Below are 14,983 nucleotides of genomic sequence, written 5' to 3'. Positions count from 1 at the left end.
CTGAACAATTCCCTTGTTCAAAGCCCTTCCTGGCACAAAGTCACAATGCTGATGCGATCGAACTGCGGTACTAACCGTCTAGGCATGGTTGAAATACAGACAACAGGCGCCATGTACCTCCTTCCTGGTGGAATGACTGGAACTGATCGGCTGTCGGAACCCCTTCGTCTAATAAGCGCTGCTCATGCATATTTGGGCGGGTTTACAGACATCTCTTAACAGTCAAAGGGACTGTGTCTGTGATACAATATCCACAGTCAACGTCTATCGTCAGGAATTCTGGGAACCGGGGTGATGCAAACTTTTTTTGATGTGTGTACTACCACTCCCTGAAATACCTACCACGAATACTAACATCACTCAGAAAATTACGTAACGCCCAAACATCCGGGGTTTTGTGCAATGCTTACTGTCCAATGCGCTTTTAACTTGTTCTCTTTTTGTTTCATTAATCATAAGACTGCCTTCTCTACAATGCTACCTTTTATTTTTGGTTGGCGTAAGTATCTGTTGATGGCTTTCGTCTTGGGAAAGGAGTTAACTTATTCCAGCAAGCAGAACAACAGTAACTTCATTCTGCTTCGGGCCTGACTTATTTTTTAGTGCTGCACAAAATTTTCTCCATTATATACGAAGTCTCTACTGTAGGCCAGGATATAAAAGGAACGCTGACTTTGTGAAGATGTGACTATTTCGGGTGTCAGTGTGGTTCCCATGCACCACAGAAGGTGCGAGTATAGCTGTCGCCTGTTTGGAATGGTGCTTACAGAAAGCTCGCAGCTGGTGACCACATGGTCGTGGCGTCTGCCTCGGTGTTAAGCTTACAGCAACTTCCACTTGTCCTCGAGATGCTGAGAACTAGAAGATACTTTAGGAAAATGATTTAGACAATATGTTTGAATGCTGCGAAAACTGGGACCTGACCTGTACAACAACGTGTACGAACAGAATTCACTCAATTTGCTTGATCCATGCTTTAGGCGTTGTCGAGTTTACTAAATAATTGGATTTACAGTTGTAATGCTCATATAGAAAATGGTACAGGGAAGATGATTCAAAGACTGCGCTCTGTTGCCAAATACTTAGGTGTTACAAACGGCTGAGTACGGAATCTGCTTATACTCCTCTAGTCTGTCCTTTACATTACTGCTTCGAAATATGAAATCGTTCCCAGAAAGGATTGATAGGAGACACTGTAAATTTCAGAGAAGGGCGGCTCCTTTTATGTAATCACGGAATAGGGGACAGAGTGGCTGTGAAAATGATAAAAGAGTTGGGAAAGCGTCACTGCGGTGAAATCTTTTAACGAAATTCCAAAACAGAACTTTCTCCGCGAATGAATTTTTTTGTTACCTCCACAGGTAACATCGGAACAAAATGAGAGGAATCAGCCATCGCTCGTGAAGATTTAGGAGATCATCTTCACGCACACGCTATTCGAGTATGAAACTGTATACCCTCGCGTAGTTTATTGGGGTGTCTTGCACCCCTCTCATGTGAGTTGGAAATTAATCATACACATGTATGTGACTGAATAAATTTTTCGTTGGCTCTACATTAAAAGGTGTGATGGTGCAGATGACTTTCCACGTCTTCACTTTTTATTTATGGCCACTAGTGGCTTAAAATGTGCTTATCCTCCACGCTTTTCATCTTTATTGAAGCGCCATTTGTGGAAACACAAGGGAGATCAGGCCAAATTGTCCGCTTAAATGTAAAGCAAATTAACGATTACCACCGCGATTCCAATAAACAGCTTGGTTAAATACGTTTTGTGTGGTCAAGGACGAGAATGTCGATGACAGAGCCAATAGGCCGAGTCTGCACTCGCGAACGTGAGAGGCAGCCAGCAGCAACAGCTGCCCATAAAACAGCAGCAGGGAAAGCAGTGCGGCCCGGTTCTGTTCGAAACGAGCCAAGGCGAGTGAGTCGCAAATTGCCGAATGACCTCACGCGCACTGACGTCACACCGATGGGTGTCGGGAAGGAGCACGTCATCCCACCAGCCTGCCACTGCTGCCTGGAAGCGCTAACAAATGCTAATACATGCCTCCGCTATTTACCAGCACTTGGGTCGCGCAGAACAACGTAACGTCCTGTGCTTGCGCAGTCCCCGTCAACAGCAGTTTAAATTCTTAACATCTTCAGGCAGGATGCGTGCATAACAAAGCGATAACTGTAAAAAAAGTCAGCTGTTGAAGATTTTGATGGTGCTGAGAATTTTTTTAAAATATAAAAAACTCAAAAAGTTGTTACAAGTGGCGCTACGAGTCAAACGATAAGCGACAACGACTAACAAGTATATATGGAGAAATGACAATAAATCTTCCCTTCATTTTGTCCCTTTAGTTCAGATGTAGCCGAATTCCTCCATAAGTTAAAAAAAAAAAAAAAAACCGTGCATCACATGAAAAGTTACGTCGAGACGCGTCGTATAATGACGGAAACGCCAAAGTGGAATTGAGTCTGACTGAGAAATAGTCTGGGAACGATTAAGCTCAAAAATGGGATAAAATTTGTAGCAGAACCCTCCTATTGCCCACCTAACTACGCTGCAGAAGTGAGAGAGAGATTACCTCCGGTGTTTTGTATTTATGTTTCCAAATCATGATACTATTAACAGTTGGTGATTTTCATCATTCTACAACATATTGGGAAAATTACAGATTGATAAGGGCTAGACGTGAGAAAACTAGACAGTTACAAAACTGTTCTCCGAAAATTACCTAGAACAGATAGTTCCGCACCCTACCCATAATGGAAATATTGGGTGTTTCAAAATATACGCCTTTTAAGGCTTTGTACAATTTATTACATTCAACTTACAAGTATAAATAATACATCAAACGAAAGAGCAACTCAGTTCCTCTTTAAAGTGTTCAATCTGAGCACCATTTGTCACACATCGAGTCGATAGGCGAGTTCTTCCTTAATCTTGATCAGTGTGTCTGTAATAAATATTGCAACAACGCTGTTTCTAGAGTCGAACAGATAAGCTTGTAGGGGATGCACATACAAATCTGATGCAACTCCTAATAGTAAAAATTCGCATGCCGTCAGATCGTGTATGAACGTCGTGGTCATGCAAAACAAGCTGTATCAGGCCCTGGCGGCCAATCCAACTGTCGGATATAACGTCGTTTAACCAATCGCGTATTGAGTTTAGTGAGACGCCGCATCATCTTGCTGCCAAATGAAGTTCTGTGGCTCAGCTTCTTCCAATCGCGGAATGAACCACAGCTATAGCGCATTAACGTAAAAAACACGTTACAGTTGTTTCACCGAAAAAGAAAGATCCATAACTTTACGCCGGGATATCGCTCCCAGACGAGAACTTCCTGTGTGCGCCCATTTCCATTTAGATAATATGTACACTCGTCACTGAAGTCTAAACGATCCAGAAGCTCTTAATCGCCATGAAGAAACACTTCGTTGGCAAAATTGTTTCTTCATGTGCGCAGGTACACAAGCAAAACTGTTTTAGTTGTTCTTTCACTGTGTTATTTATAATTGTAAAGTGAATGTAATAAATGCTAAAAAACCTTAAAACCCGTATATTCGTTTTGAGACACACTTGTGCACTAGAGTTATTGGCAGCAAACCGAGCCGATGCCTTTGAGAACGTAAGACACGGCGATCATCACTGTAAGCGTTACTTGCTACACCGTTACTGGGTCTAGAAAATACAACCAGTAACAGCAGACAAGAGGGCGAGAATTTTCTTTTTTTATGTACATCAAAATCTACGAATAAAAATACTTACATTCGGGCCTGACGTGAAGCGCCGTCTACAGGGCGTCTCCTTTTGTGGTGTTTGTACACCTAATACATTCTTACACAAATTCTATCATCTTTTGTTGCTACTTTTCGAGAGGAAACTGACTGTTCAACACCATGGATGACCCGGCGAGCGGCACGTCATTTGCCGAACAGGAAGTTAAATATCCGAAAATTTGTTCGCTGCGTCTATCAGACATTGTAATCTGTTTTTAAATGGCAAAGGGACGTCTTTGAGTGTGGAACTATTCTTTCATAAAATCCACGCTTGCATTTTCAACCTATTTTGAAGAGGAGTACTGGGAAAGTTATGCCTCAGTACGTGTGAAAAACTTTAAAACACATTCCTCACGTACATATGTCCTAATCACGTCTACATGCTGGATATTTTACGTTGCTGTCACCGTACACATAAATCACATCAAAACACTACGTTAAATGAGAGATCAACGTTAAATATTGAGCATATGGGCGGGAAATGACATATATACATGAAGGAATTTTTTTTTTCAAGTCTTGCAGCACAATGAACGCATTACTCCACTTGATAACGATCCCACAGCCGAAACTGCAATATGGATTTATGAGTACGTAGTTTCAGAGTCGAAGGCCAGCATGACGTCTTTTTAAAAACTAGCACGGCTGAGCACTTAATACCAAGTTGGTACTTTAACGGTAATTTTACTTTCTCTGCCTGCCAACTTTGAACATTACGATATACATTGAACAGATGTCAGGGATTACACAGAAAGAGCCGTTTGCAAAACGATGCAGACTATTTACAGACACTACACTCGAGCGGATCTCTTATGCGGCGCAAGTACTTTCAGGCAGTATGCGTCGCGCACATCAGACTAGCTGATGCAGCAGAATGGAATTGGATTACACGCGCTCCAGTTGGAGGGATTAACGGCCTGGCCGATGCTGCCCCGCTATTTCGGCGCGTCGACCTACAGTGTGTCATGAAATCAATCAAATGAAGAGCTAATACGCTGAGCACCAGTCTCGCTACAATCCCGTTGTCCAACTACCGTAATACTAACATTAATACTTCACTGTTCCAAGGTAATTTCTTGGACTACCTGATGCCAGCAATACTGGCAATATGCTCTTAAAGCCTACCCTGAAATAAGTCCATGGCGCAAAGTCCCATGCAAAAACCTATGCTATACGACTTTCAGCGTTTCCGTAGCAAATTGCGGGCAATCGGAAATACTCACCAATAGCATAGAAACAAGAGAACTAGAATCCGTGGAATGCAGACGCTGTTCCAGAAGAAAATAATGAAGATTAGGGCCAAACTTCGGATATCAACTAAATCTGGCACAAATTTTACGCTGGAATATTTATCTTTGTTCTCCGTGCATTTACCAGGAATATTTTACTACAAGGGAAAGGGTGCTAAACACGGGTACATTCTGAATTGCTATGGCGATTTCACTTGAAAAAAGATCCGAGAGAGAATAAATGAATTATTTAACAGCCTTTCAAAGACTGAATGTGAGTGGTGGTAAATCACGCATCGAATTAAAATCTTTGTACCAAAATGGATGGAAGACTAATGCCTGGAACTTAGAGGTATCAAAACTCTGACGGTAATATTCAAGTTATAGGTCAGAAGGAAACAAGTAATATACGAATGAACATTCATTGGCGTCTGATAAATCTATTTCATCATATAACTCAATAATCGAATTATCATCTGAAAAACAGCATATTTAAAAGACCCGTGGTGGAACAAGATTAATGAAATCTAGTGCTCTATTCCCAATCCGCAACGATTTAGTCCTTATTACCAAACCATTATATGGAGCAAACTGTTCTCAGACGTTAAGTCGTCACTTTTACAAGAGGCTGATACCTAAGGAAGTAGGATAAATCGACTGAGATGCAATAAGTGGGAGTTCCAAGCAGTATTTACAGAAGAGAACAATGATAGATCCTGACTATTGCAATAACAAGTACGGACGGCCATATGTAGAACGGTTGAGTTTAGGGCATTTGAAAAATCGGCAAAAATATTGAGAATCCGGCAGAATGGAAACAGCATACACAAACTTGTAGTATCTACAGTATTGAAGATTTTCGCAAAGTATCGAAAGTTCTAATCCCATTAGTACACGATTCTTCTTCACCTGTGATTCGTGCACTGCTGAATGATAGCCTCTTTCAGCAGTCTGCCTCGCGTTATCGTGCCATGCCTTTTGCTGTTCTCCAATGCTTCTTCTGTGTCCCAGAAACAATTCCTGCAGTTGCCCGTCCACTGATTTTTTTGTGAACGATGTGGTTAACGAGCACTCGTCTTTATCAGATGCAATATTTCTATACCGGAAGTTGTTACTGGACGGACACAAATACTTTCGTTTTCAGGTTCACTGGGTCATCCTTGACGTTGAGTACGAATACAAGCGCTTTCAATACTGCTAAATTCAACTACACAGCAAATATAAATCACAATCCTATAATCGGCAAGATTCCACTTGCTTCATCAAAATCGATGGACAGCCTACATACAGATTGCTGAGGATATCAGCTGATGACCAGACAAACAAGAGTTGAAAGCTGCCTCTGCAGTGGATAGATTTAGAGATGGATATCGAAAAAACAAATTTCTGCTTGAGGCTTTCAAACTATACGATAACGAGAGTCTGCTCCCTGTCGATACGAGATATACCATACATTACTGTTTGGTACCTCCTTTCGACACACTTCCTAGGTTAGGGCGGGAACACCGTTCACTTGGCACAAACAGGGACGAGGTGTCAACTCTTCTAGCTGTGTAGAAAAATATAAAAAATTCCTCTCCATCTGGTCGCTGTACTGCACCAGTGGTCCTTAAACCGGAGCGCGGATTCGATCCCGAATGAGTATCTCCTGCCTCCCCAAGTAAATACGTGTTCCACGTACACAATAATTCCGCTCCAATGCTAGGATCGACTAGGTATGGGAAACTGTTCTTCTAGGTAGCAAAAAACTTCTTTTTCCACGCTCGACTGAGGTGTAACAGGTCACTCGTGGATGCAGCCAGCAAGAGCCTGTCGGCGGACAGGATGTGCAGTCTGCTAGCTGTGTGCATGTGAAACAGATCAATGGAGCACAGGAAGTGAGCGCTTGCTCACTTCCGGCAATGCTTGCCGAGGCGATCCGCAGACAAATTTGACCTTTACCTTCCAGATGCACTGCCTGCATCCGACGAACATAACTGTCCAAATCATTCACATCACTACAGGTTCAGTGACAGAGGCACTGCGTTTTGTTCAGCAAAATAATACTCTGTTGTCGTACACATGATCAGTTACGAGAATCTGAACAGAGGGATCGGTTATTCGAGAGCGTAAACCAACAATTACCTATTTTACGTCAACTGTGCAAAGCACGTATGCAAGTTTTATGAGTAACTACTAGAGACTCAACACTGCAACAGTACAAATACACCATCGAACAACTCGTGCGCGCATTGCCGTTTTGATTCATCCTAGAAACGAATTTAACACAAAGAACAAAGGAAAAGTGCAGTTCGCTACCAAAATGGAAGAAATTAGCGCAGCGTGTGTAGATCTAATATTTCGCTTGATGGATCTTTTTACAATGAAGCGCGTTGTGTCGCGCTAAAAGGAAGTTAGGAAATTCATTGGGTGTCAGGTACAAAACGCTAATGTTTTAATTCACTGACTACACATGAAGGTTAAATCTCATTTTTTTAACACAAAGATTTCAATTTTTAAGACATATGATTCCATCTGCCATATAATAATAGACATGAACGTACTGCGGAAACACCCTTTAACAGGAGAAGTCGACAGGAGCAACACTGCAAAATATTTAATCTGGCATTTCACAACAGTATAGTCATAGTCATAACTAAGTGCAAGCTTATTACTGTTAGTGGTGATGCCATGGTTGAGACACTTTATTCGCATTTCGTGACGTCCCTCAATTGCTCATTAAAAACCCTACGGATGGGTCGGTTTGAAAAGCACGCGGCCACTTTTCCTTCCTTCCCTGCCCACGTCCTATCCGAACTTGACAAAATAGACAGGATGATTAACCTAATCTTCCTTCCGTGTTGGGTAAGCTTTTGTTACAGCGAAAGTAATTTATTACTGTTTTCGTCCTTTGACCGTTCAATACAACAGTACAGGGCATGTCGGGGTAAAAAAGAGAGATAATTTATACATACAAAGCAAAAAGTTGGCCATGGCCTTCTCAATGAAATCATCCCAGAAGTCAGCTAAGCAACTTGGGGAAACCATGGAAAAAACAAGTCAATTTCTCCTAAAATTTTACTTTTATTTATTTTCAGTTAATCGTGCACGGAAGGGAATTCAGTGTCGAGAGATAACACGCATAGCAACCATATAATGACTGTACGAGGGGGCAACAGCAATGCATATAGCTTTCACTTTTTAAGACTGACACTTCTTTAGCAATGAGGATGATAAAATTTACCACTAGCAATTGTAATGGCTCCACTTTGTCTTAACAACATATAATCCAACTGTTGTTTCACAAAGTGCAGACATTGAAACTGTGTATACAATCCTATATATCATGACTGGAAGCTTGGGATTACTGGATTACTGTACCACTCACCATCATGGACCTAATACTGCAAAGACACCGATTAGAGTATTACATCTAACAAAAAATCTCACCACAAAGTACGATGGTTGGGTACCATTTTGGATTTCTGTGACACTTCAATATACCTGGGAGTCAGGGAACAAACATGAATTTAAACTGATAATCCTAGATGGAATAATTTGCTGTGTAAATGTTTAAATTCTCTGGAAACTGACTGTACATTGGCAAATACCCAATGTAGCCCAGAATCGAGTTACCCTCAACAACACCTGTGGATTAGTTACAAGTTGCCTGAAATCGCCCAAGTTGAGAGGCTTCCTCCTCTTCCAGGGAATGCACCATGCAATATCTGAAGAAATGCAACTGTATGCAAGGAGATTGCTACACTGAAACAAAGGAATATTATTCTATTGTAAAGATTCATAGGTAAAGCTCAGAATTTGGAGTCAATAAGAAACTGCCTATGGATTACCCAAGAAATAACAGTTCGCAATGAACACTACAGCTTTTAAATGTAGAAAATTCGACCAGTGGACAGATTACAGTTTCTGTATGGTTACATAGTATTGAAAAACTGGAAATAAAAGCTGCAGTGAAGTAGAATTTGCTGTTGCCAGCTGTATTCAATAGTGTACTACAGAAGATAATCTGCAAATTAGAAAATGGATCTCGTTGAAACTGAGAAAGTGCAAAAAGCAGTTTCAGGAAAAACTGTCTTGTTCTTGTCAGTGTTCTGGCAATTTTATGTAGCTACATAGGTACTGAAAGAGAGAAGGTTAAACTAACAAAAGAACAAGAAAAAATGCTGGACTATATATTTCATTTAGAACACCAAATTCAAGTCCAATACAAATACGGAACCAGAGCACTTAACAACATTGCTAGGTAGTACTGAAAGATCTGACAGCATTAACTATCTTGCAGGAGAGTAATCTTAAAAATTAGTTATGGAGTGAGGTAACACTGAGACAAGTTTTTGTAGCGTGTACAACCCCTAGGTGAAGAAATCTTAAGATGAGCCACTACAACAGTCATTAAAACAGAATGCCTATGAAAGGCAAACCCTTTGAATGCCATAAAAGGTAGTGTTAAAAGAAGAGGAGTAGACTGAAAAGTAGATCCTCACAAAACAATGGCCAAAAAACTGTAGACTGTCATTATATGCTGAGGGAAAAACTTGAATCAGGAAATTAAAGCTCGAATTTTATGACCACAATTACCGAATAGATAAAAAAGTAGCCTCCCAAAATAAATTATTAAAATTCTGGACAGTAGACCAATGTTTTGGACAAGTGATTTCTAGAAATTAAAAACACTTTGGCAGTGTGTTGGACTAAAATATGAAAGAATATCAAACAGAATGGAGTATAGATAACTTATGTATATGTTTCTGTTCCAATAAGGAAAAAAGTAGAACAGTGGTTGGACAGAGGAAATAAGAATGATAACAAGGGGGAAGAAAGATGATATTGTGCACAGTAAAGTCAATTACAAATAAAGCATTTAAACATGGCTTACACCGTTGGCCTAATACAAACGACATGCTACAAAAAACAGAAGACCCTGCTTCAAAGAGCTCTGTAAGAGGCTGGATTCTCACAAGCTAAAGTTTTCCAACATTACCTCATAAAGAATGAACTTTATTGGTAACACATTTATCAGCCAAAGAACAGACAGGTATCGTATCAACATAAGGAAGCTCACCACAGGATAATGTAACAAATCAGTCTAAGCCTACATTAAATAGTATAACAATTAATACTGATCCATTTATGTGCAGAATTTCATTATCAGATAAACTTTAATGTAATTTAGATCTCTGACAGTGTCACTTGAAAATCAAATTACAGTGTAAGACTACGAACTACTGTTTGCTTATAAGATGTACACACTGTAAAGTGCATAAAGAGAGGGGGTGGAAGGAAATGGCAGTCTTAGAGCTCTGTTTATCAAGGTGCAATACTAAATACATTTATTGAGAGGATAGCTGAGTCATATAGAAAGTTCATTTAGCCTACCTTACAGGAAAAACGCAACTGATGGAAATTGAAAAAAATTAGCATTTCATAACTCCTTTCATTTCAAAACGAAAGAAAGGAAGGAAGATTGGGTTTAATGTCCTGTCGACAGAGGTCATTAGAGATGGAGCACAAGCTTGAATTGTGTCAAGGATGGGGAAGGAAATCAGCTGTAACCTTTCGAAGGAACCATCCCGGCATTTGCTTGGAGCGATTTCGGGAAATCACGGAAAGCCTAAATCTGGATGACGGACCCAGGATTGAACCTTTGTCCTTCCGAATGCAAGTCTAGTGTGCTAACCACTGTGCTACCTCACTCCGTCATTTAAAAATGGTTGACACATATATTGCACATGCCTTGCGCACAGCAAAAGAACACTGTTTCACTGTGCTTGAAAATGTATGACACTCTTCACAAAAACAACTTGCAAGTCTAATCTTTACAGTTCAAGAAGAGGAAACCAAGCCAACAATCTGATGCAGGGAAAATGAACTACCGTTTGTCATTTTATGATAAATAAAAACAACGGTGCATATTGCCCCCATACATTTTTTCTAATATTTACTTTTGACACACAAACAAAAGAGGAATTTGTCTGAGTATTTAGTTTTTTCAGATTGATCACCATATGGTAAGCTTCCTCTGTTTAATATTTACTGTAGATTGGCAGATCATGAATGTGTAGCTTCAAAATGCATTAACAGTATGACCATTTGCCATTACCAGAGACATGTAAGCAACATCAGAATCATATTTTACACTGCTCTGCTAGCTTACATAAAGAAGTTGAGAAAGGAGAAGAAATTTGTAACTGGATTACATTATTACACATCAAATGTTCCTACATTGGGTAAAAATGTTGAGTCATTAATATTAATCCCTTAAAGATCTTTGCTGGAATACAGACAAATAATAGATCTATCTGTACTGCTATTTATGTTCATTTTTCTGTGGATGTTTCTGCACTTGTTTTTCTGTTTTGGGTCCATTCAAATACACAACTTGCTGAGTGAAGCATGGTTAAGAAAAATTAGTACATCTTTGTTAGCTGAACGAAGGTGGTTTACACACATCTCTTCGTGTGTGAGTGCATAACATGTCTAGGAATCCAGCCAGTTTTGTTCAATTACACACACACACACACACACACACACACACACACACACACACACACACACACACACACACACACACACTCTGCAAAAGAGCACGAGCGCAAATATATATGTAACGGGCAAATCGCAGCTTACAAAGATTAATCGATCGTAGTGCTGAATTGTAGGTAGTAGGCCTAATTTTAATTGCCTTACTGGGAGTAATAAGATGGGAGACAAAACAGTGTTGAATTGGGCTGTCTCCAAAGACATCAGACAGATGGTAAAAAAATTGGCTCGTCAACCAGAAAATACTACAAATAATATAATAATAGCTTGTCTTTTCATTTTTATTCTTCATCATCCGAATGACTGTTTTCCTCCTCTTTACATTTCAGTGTACAACCAAGAATCAGTGAGATTAGTTATACTAAGTACGTTATCCCTTAATTTTATAACCTATGCGATTTCCCGTACTTTGTACTTCTGTCATTACTTCTTAATTTCTTTCCTGGTAACTTCTCATTAACTCTGTTGTACTAAAACAATTTATTTCTGCTTCCTCCCATTTTCTTCTTTCATTACGACCAATACCTTACTTCCACACAGTAGAATAAGAGTAATCAGTTTTATAAATTTTTATAGTTGTCTCTTGTTTTACATTTTTTACAAAAATTTCTCTAACATTTCTATTTATGCATTTGAATCTTCCTATTTCTAATGGCTGCTTCTTTTGTCAAAAGAAACAACTTATCTTAGTAAATTAAATGAATCCAGTCAATTCAACAAATATTGGAAAAATCCAGGATGGGATTACAACAATACGAAACAGGATGAATTGCTAACCACCACATAGAAGAGGTGTCGAGTAGCAGACAGGTGCATTGACAGAAAACTGTTAGGTATTGTAAGTCTGACTGTGGCCGTAAGTACGTGCGTGCTCCGTGTGTGTGTGTGTGTGTGTGTGTGTGTGTGTGTGTGTGTGTGTGTGTGTGTGATTTTTCTTCTACATTTGAAAGACTCTCTCCAATAGTTTATAACAATCTTCTCTGAACAGGCCACACAACTCTACTTGTATGTATTGAGTAGCAATCTATCCTATTTTACATAAATGAATTTATCATTTTATTTATTTTCCAGTTACCTGCATAGTACCTTACCATTTTTCTATAATCAGTGTACTTTTCAGAATAACTAAAGGGAAAGAAGGAACTGACAGTGGAAGGCAGAATGCAAATCTTTACAGTTGCAAAACAATATACCTACTGACCAGTTTCTCCTCTGTCAGCATTGTACATGCTGCATACATTAACGCAATAAGCAATAATTACTCACAGGTCAAAAAATGTGTGAAAATGTTAGTATAAGGAGTTATACCTATCATTTAACAATAATCACTGCAGAAATTCTGCAAGAGTAGTTGCCGTTATGAAATGTTAAAGACCAATGTCTTTGTCTTTGATCTTGACAGTCAATGGAAATCAACATATAGCTCAGACCCATAAATAATTATGCTTCAGCCTGGCAGTTTTGAAAACGCCAAATATGATTTCTTTGGATGAACAATCCCCAAAGGCAAAATGTGTGAAAGGCAATAAAATGCTGGTTAGTGTTTACCACGACAAGATTTCTCTACATGCGGAAGAGGGAAGATATGTTACATTGAACAAAATGTTTTGGTAGTTAGTGACACACAGTACCCAATTTGGCGTCACAACGGAGGTATACCACTAATTCATTTCCAAAAATATGCAGCGAATAATATTATACATACGTAATGTTTGGTACGATCATTTAACTAATCCATTACTGTTAAGTTAATTAGCGAATCAGCAGTTTTTTTTTTTTTTCTTTTTTTTTTTTTTTTTTTTTTTTTTTTTAGTAATCAGCATACTTTCCAGAACAACATAGGAGAAAGAAGGAACTGGAAATGTGATGTAGACTTTCACTGATAATCACAAAATACGATTTCGTGATTGTCAGGAAAAGAATCTTAGCTTAAAAATACACCTATTGTATAGCGGTCAGCTGTAAAGGAATTACACAGCACTCTACGTGAAATTATCTTGCTATTCTACCGCAGTTTACCAAAAATTATAACAACCTGAGCTCTTTCCTAAAAGATAAGACAGGAAACTCTGCAGCATCTCAATATTTCCACATTCATGTACGCCAGACTTCAATAAACACACGTCAATATCTTCAAGTTTCTATAGTAACTTTCCTTTTTTTTCTCAACAGAAATAGGTGAAAATGGAATAAATGTGAGAAACTACTGAGTTGCCATTAACGATCAAAATAAAAAAAGAGTGTCAAATTAAGGAAATTAAATAAAGAACGATGTTGTAAACATTTCACCCCTCACGTTACCCCGAGTCGCCGGCAAAATACACTTACCCATTTCTGCGACCGATGAGGTTTATCTTTCTGTTCTTGTAGCTTCCGATGTTAGAATTTGTCACCTATAGTTCATACTCCGTTCATAAAAAATAGGCTATAACACCACAAACAGATATAAACACAAACCCGCACAAATACGACTGATCCACCTCTCACGCAAGGACGAGTTCAAGTACGGGAAGTAGAGGGAGGCGTATCCGAATTTCATTCAATAGGTTGTTGAATGAAGCCTGCGTGAGCAGGTTTAACAGCGATTATTCGCTGCGTAATTCTGATCAATTTAATCTGAAGGGAAGCAATATAAGCCTACATATATATCTAAAATGTGAGACTTAAAAAAAAATTACATAATCGACACTCGCGTGCCATCTATACGCCCACAATTGTATTTGCGCCGTCAAGGAAGCAGCAGAATAGTAATAAAGTTTAAAACAAATTTTTCGTTCTTAAAAATTAGTTTCTCTCTCACTCATAGAGCTGGTTTACTAGAACAATAACTGTGGCCAGAATGGCAATGAAAACACTGTACTGTAATGACATATTAGTTTAAGAGGTGATCTACAGTGTACAGAACTGAGGTTTCCAAAAAATTACATGAAATACTGTCATTGATACTCGTAAAGTTTGAAAACTGTTGGAGAAGTTGTTTTGCTCTCATTCATTATAAATAAATCTCGTGTGAGGTAAAGTGATAAATTCATACAACCCCACAACAGCGTTAGGAAAGATGTATGAACTAGGTTTATTGAAAGGGGGAGATGTAACTATAAATTGTTATCTTGCGTCTCTGATTCGACAGCGACAAAGAAAACTATCATCCATACTATACGCCACAGAATGAGTTGCTGCAAAATCGTTAGTAGTTTGTTTCCTTTTTGTAGTTAAGATATGAATGTGGACGTGTTTAGGCGCCAAAATTAATTTTGAGGAGAGAAATTCCTGTATGTGGAAAGAAAAATCATTCCCTGATAATCTAAGGGAGTGTGACCTGTAAGGTACGACATAAATTAACTGCGTTCCTATACGCAGCACATTATTCCAACTGTAAAATAGAAGCAAAATAATCATATTGGCCCAACTAATGTAAATTATTAATGCACTCCTTATCG

The 14,983-nt window shown here is 39.0% G+C and overlaps 1 protein-coding gene across 1 annotated transcript in view; it reads right to left on the bottom strand.

Moving 5' to 3' along the window:
- The window catches only part of LOC126175901 (actin-binding LIM protein 2), a 328,131-nt gene extending 313,972 nt beyond the window's left edge, over positions 1–14,159 (bottom strand). The window contains exon 1 of the mRNA XM_049922962.1: positions 13,872–14,159. Within this exon, the coding sequence (XP_049778919.1) occupies positions 13,872–13,875 (4 nt within the window). The 5' untranslated portion in view covers positions 13,876–14,159. The remainder of the gene's footprint in view (positions 1–13,871) is intronic.
- Between the last annotated feature and the right edge of the window lie 824 nt (positions 14,160–14,983).

The sequence above is a fragment of the Schistocerca cancellata genome, chromosome 3 (assembly GCF_023864275.1).
Source record: "Schistocerca cancellata isolate TAMUIC-IGC-003103 chromosome 3, iqSchCanc2.1, whole genome shotgun sequence".
NCBI lineage: Eukaryota > Metazoa > Arthropoda > Insecta > Orthoptera > Acrididae > Schistocerca > Schistocerca cancellata.
This window is presented reverse-complemented; position numbering and strand designations above follow the sequence as displayed.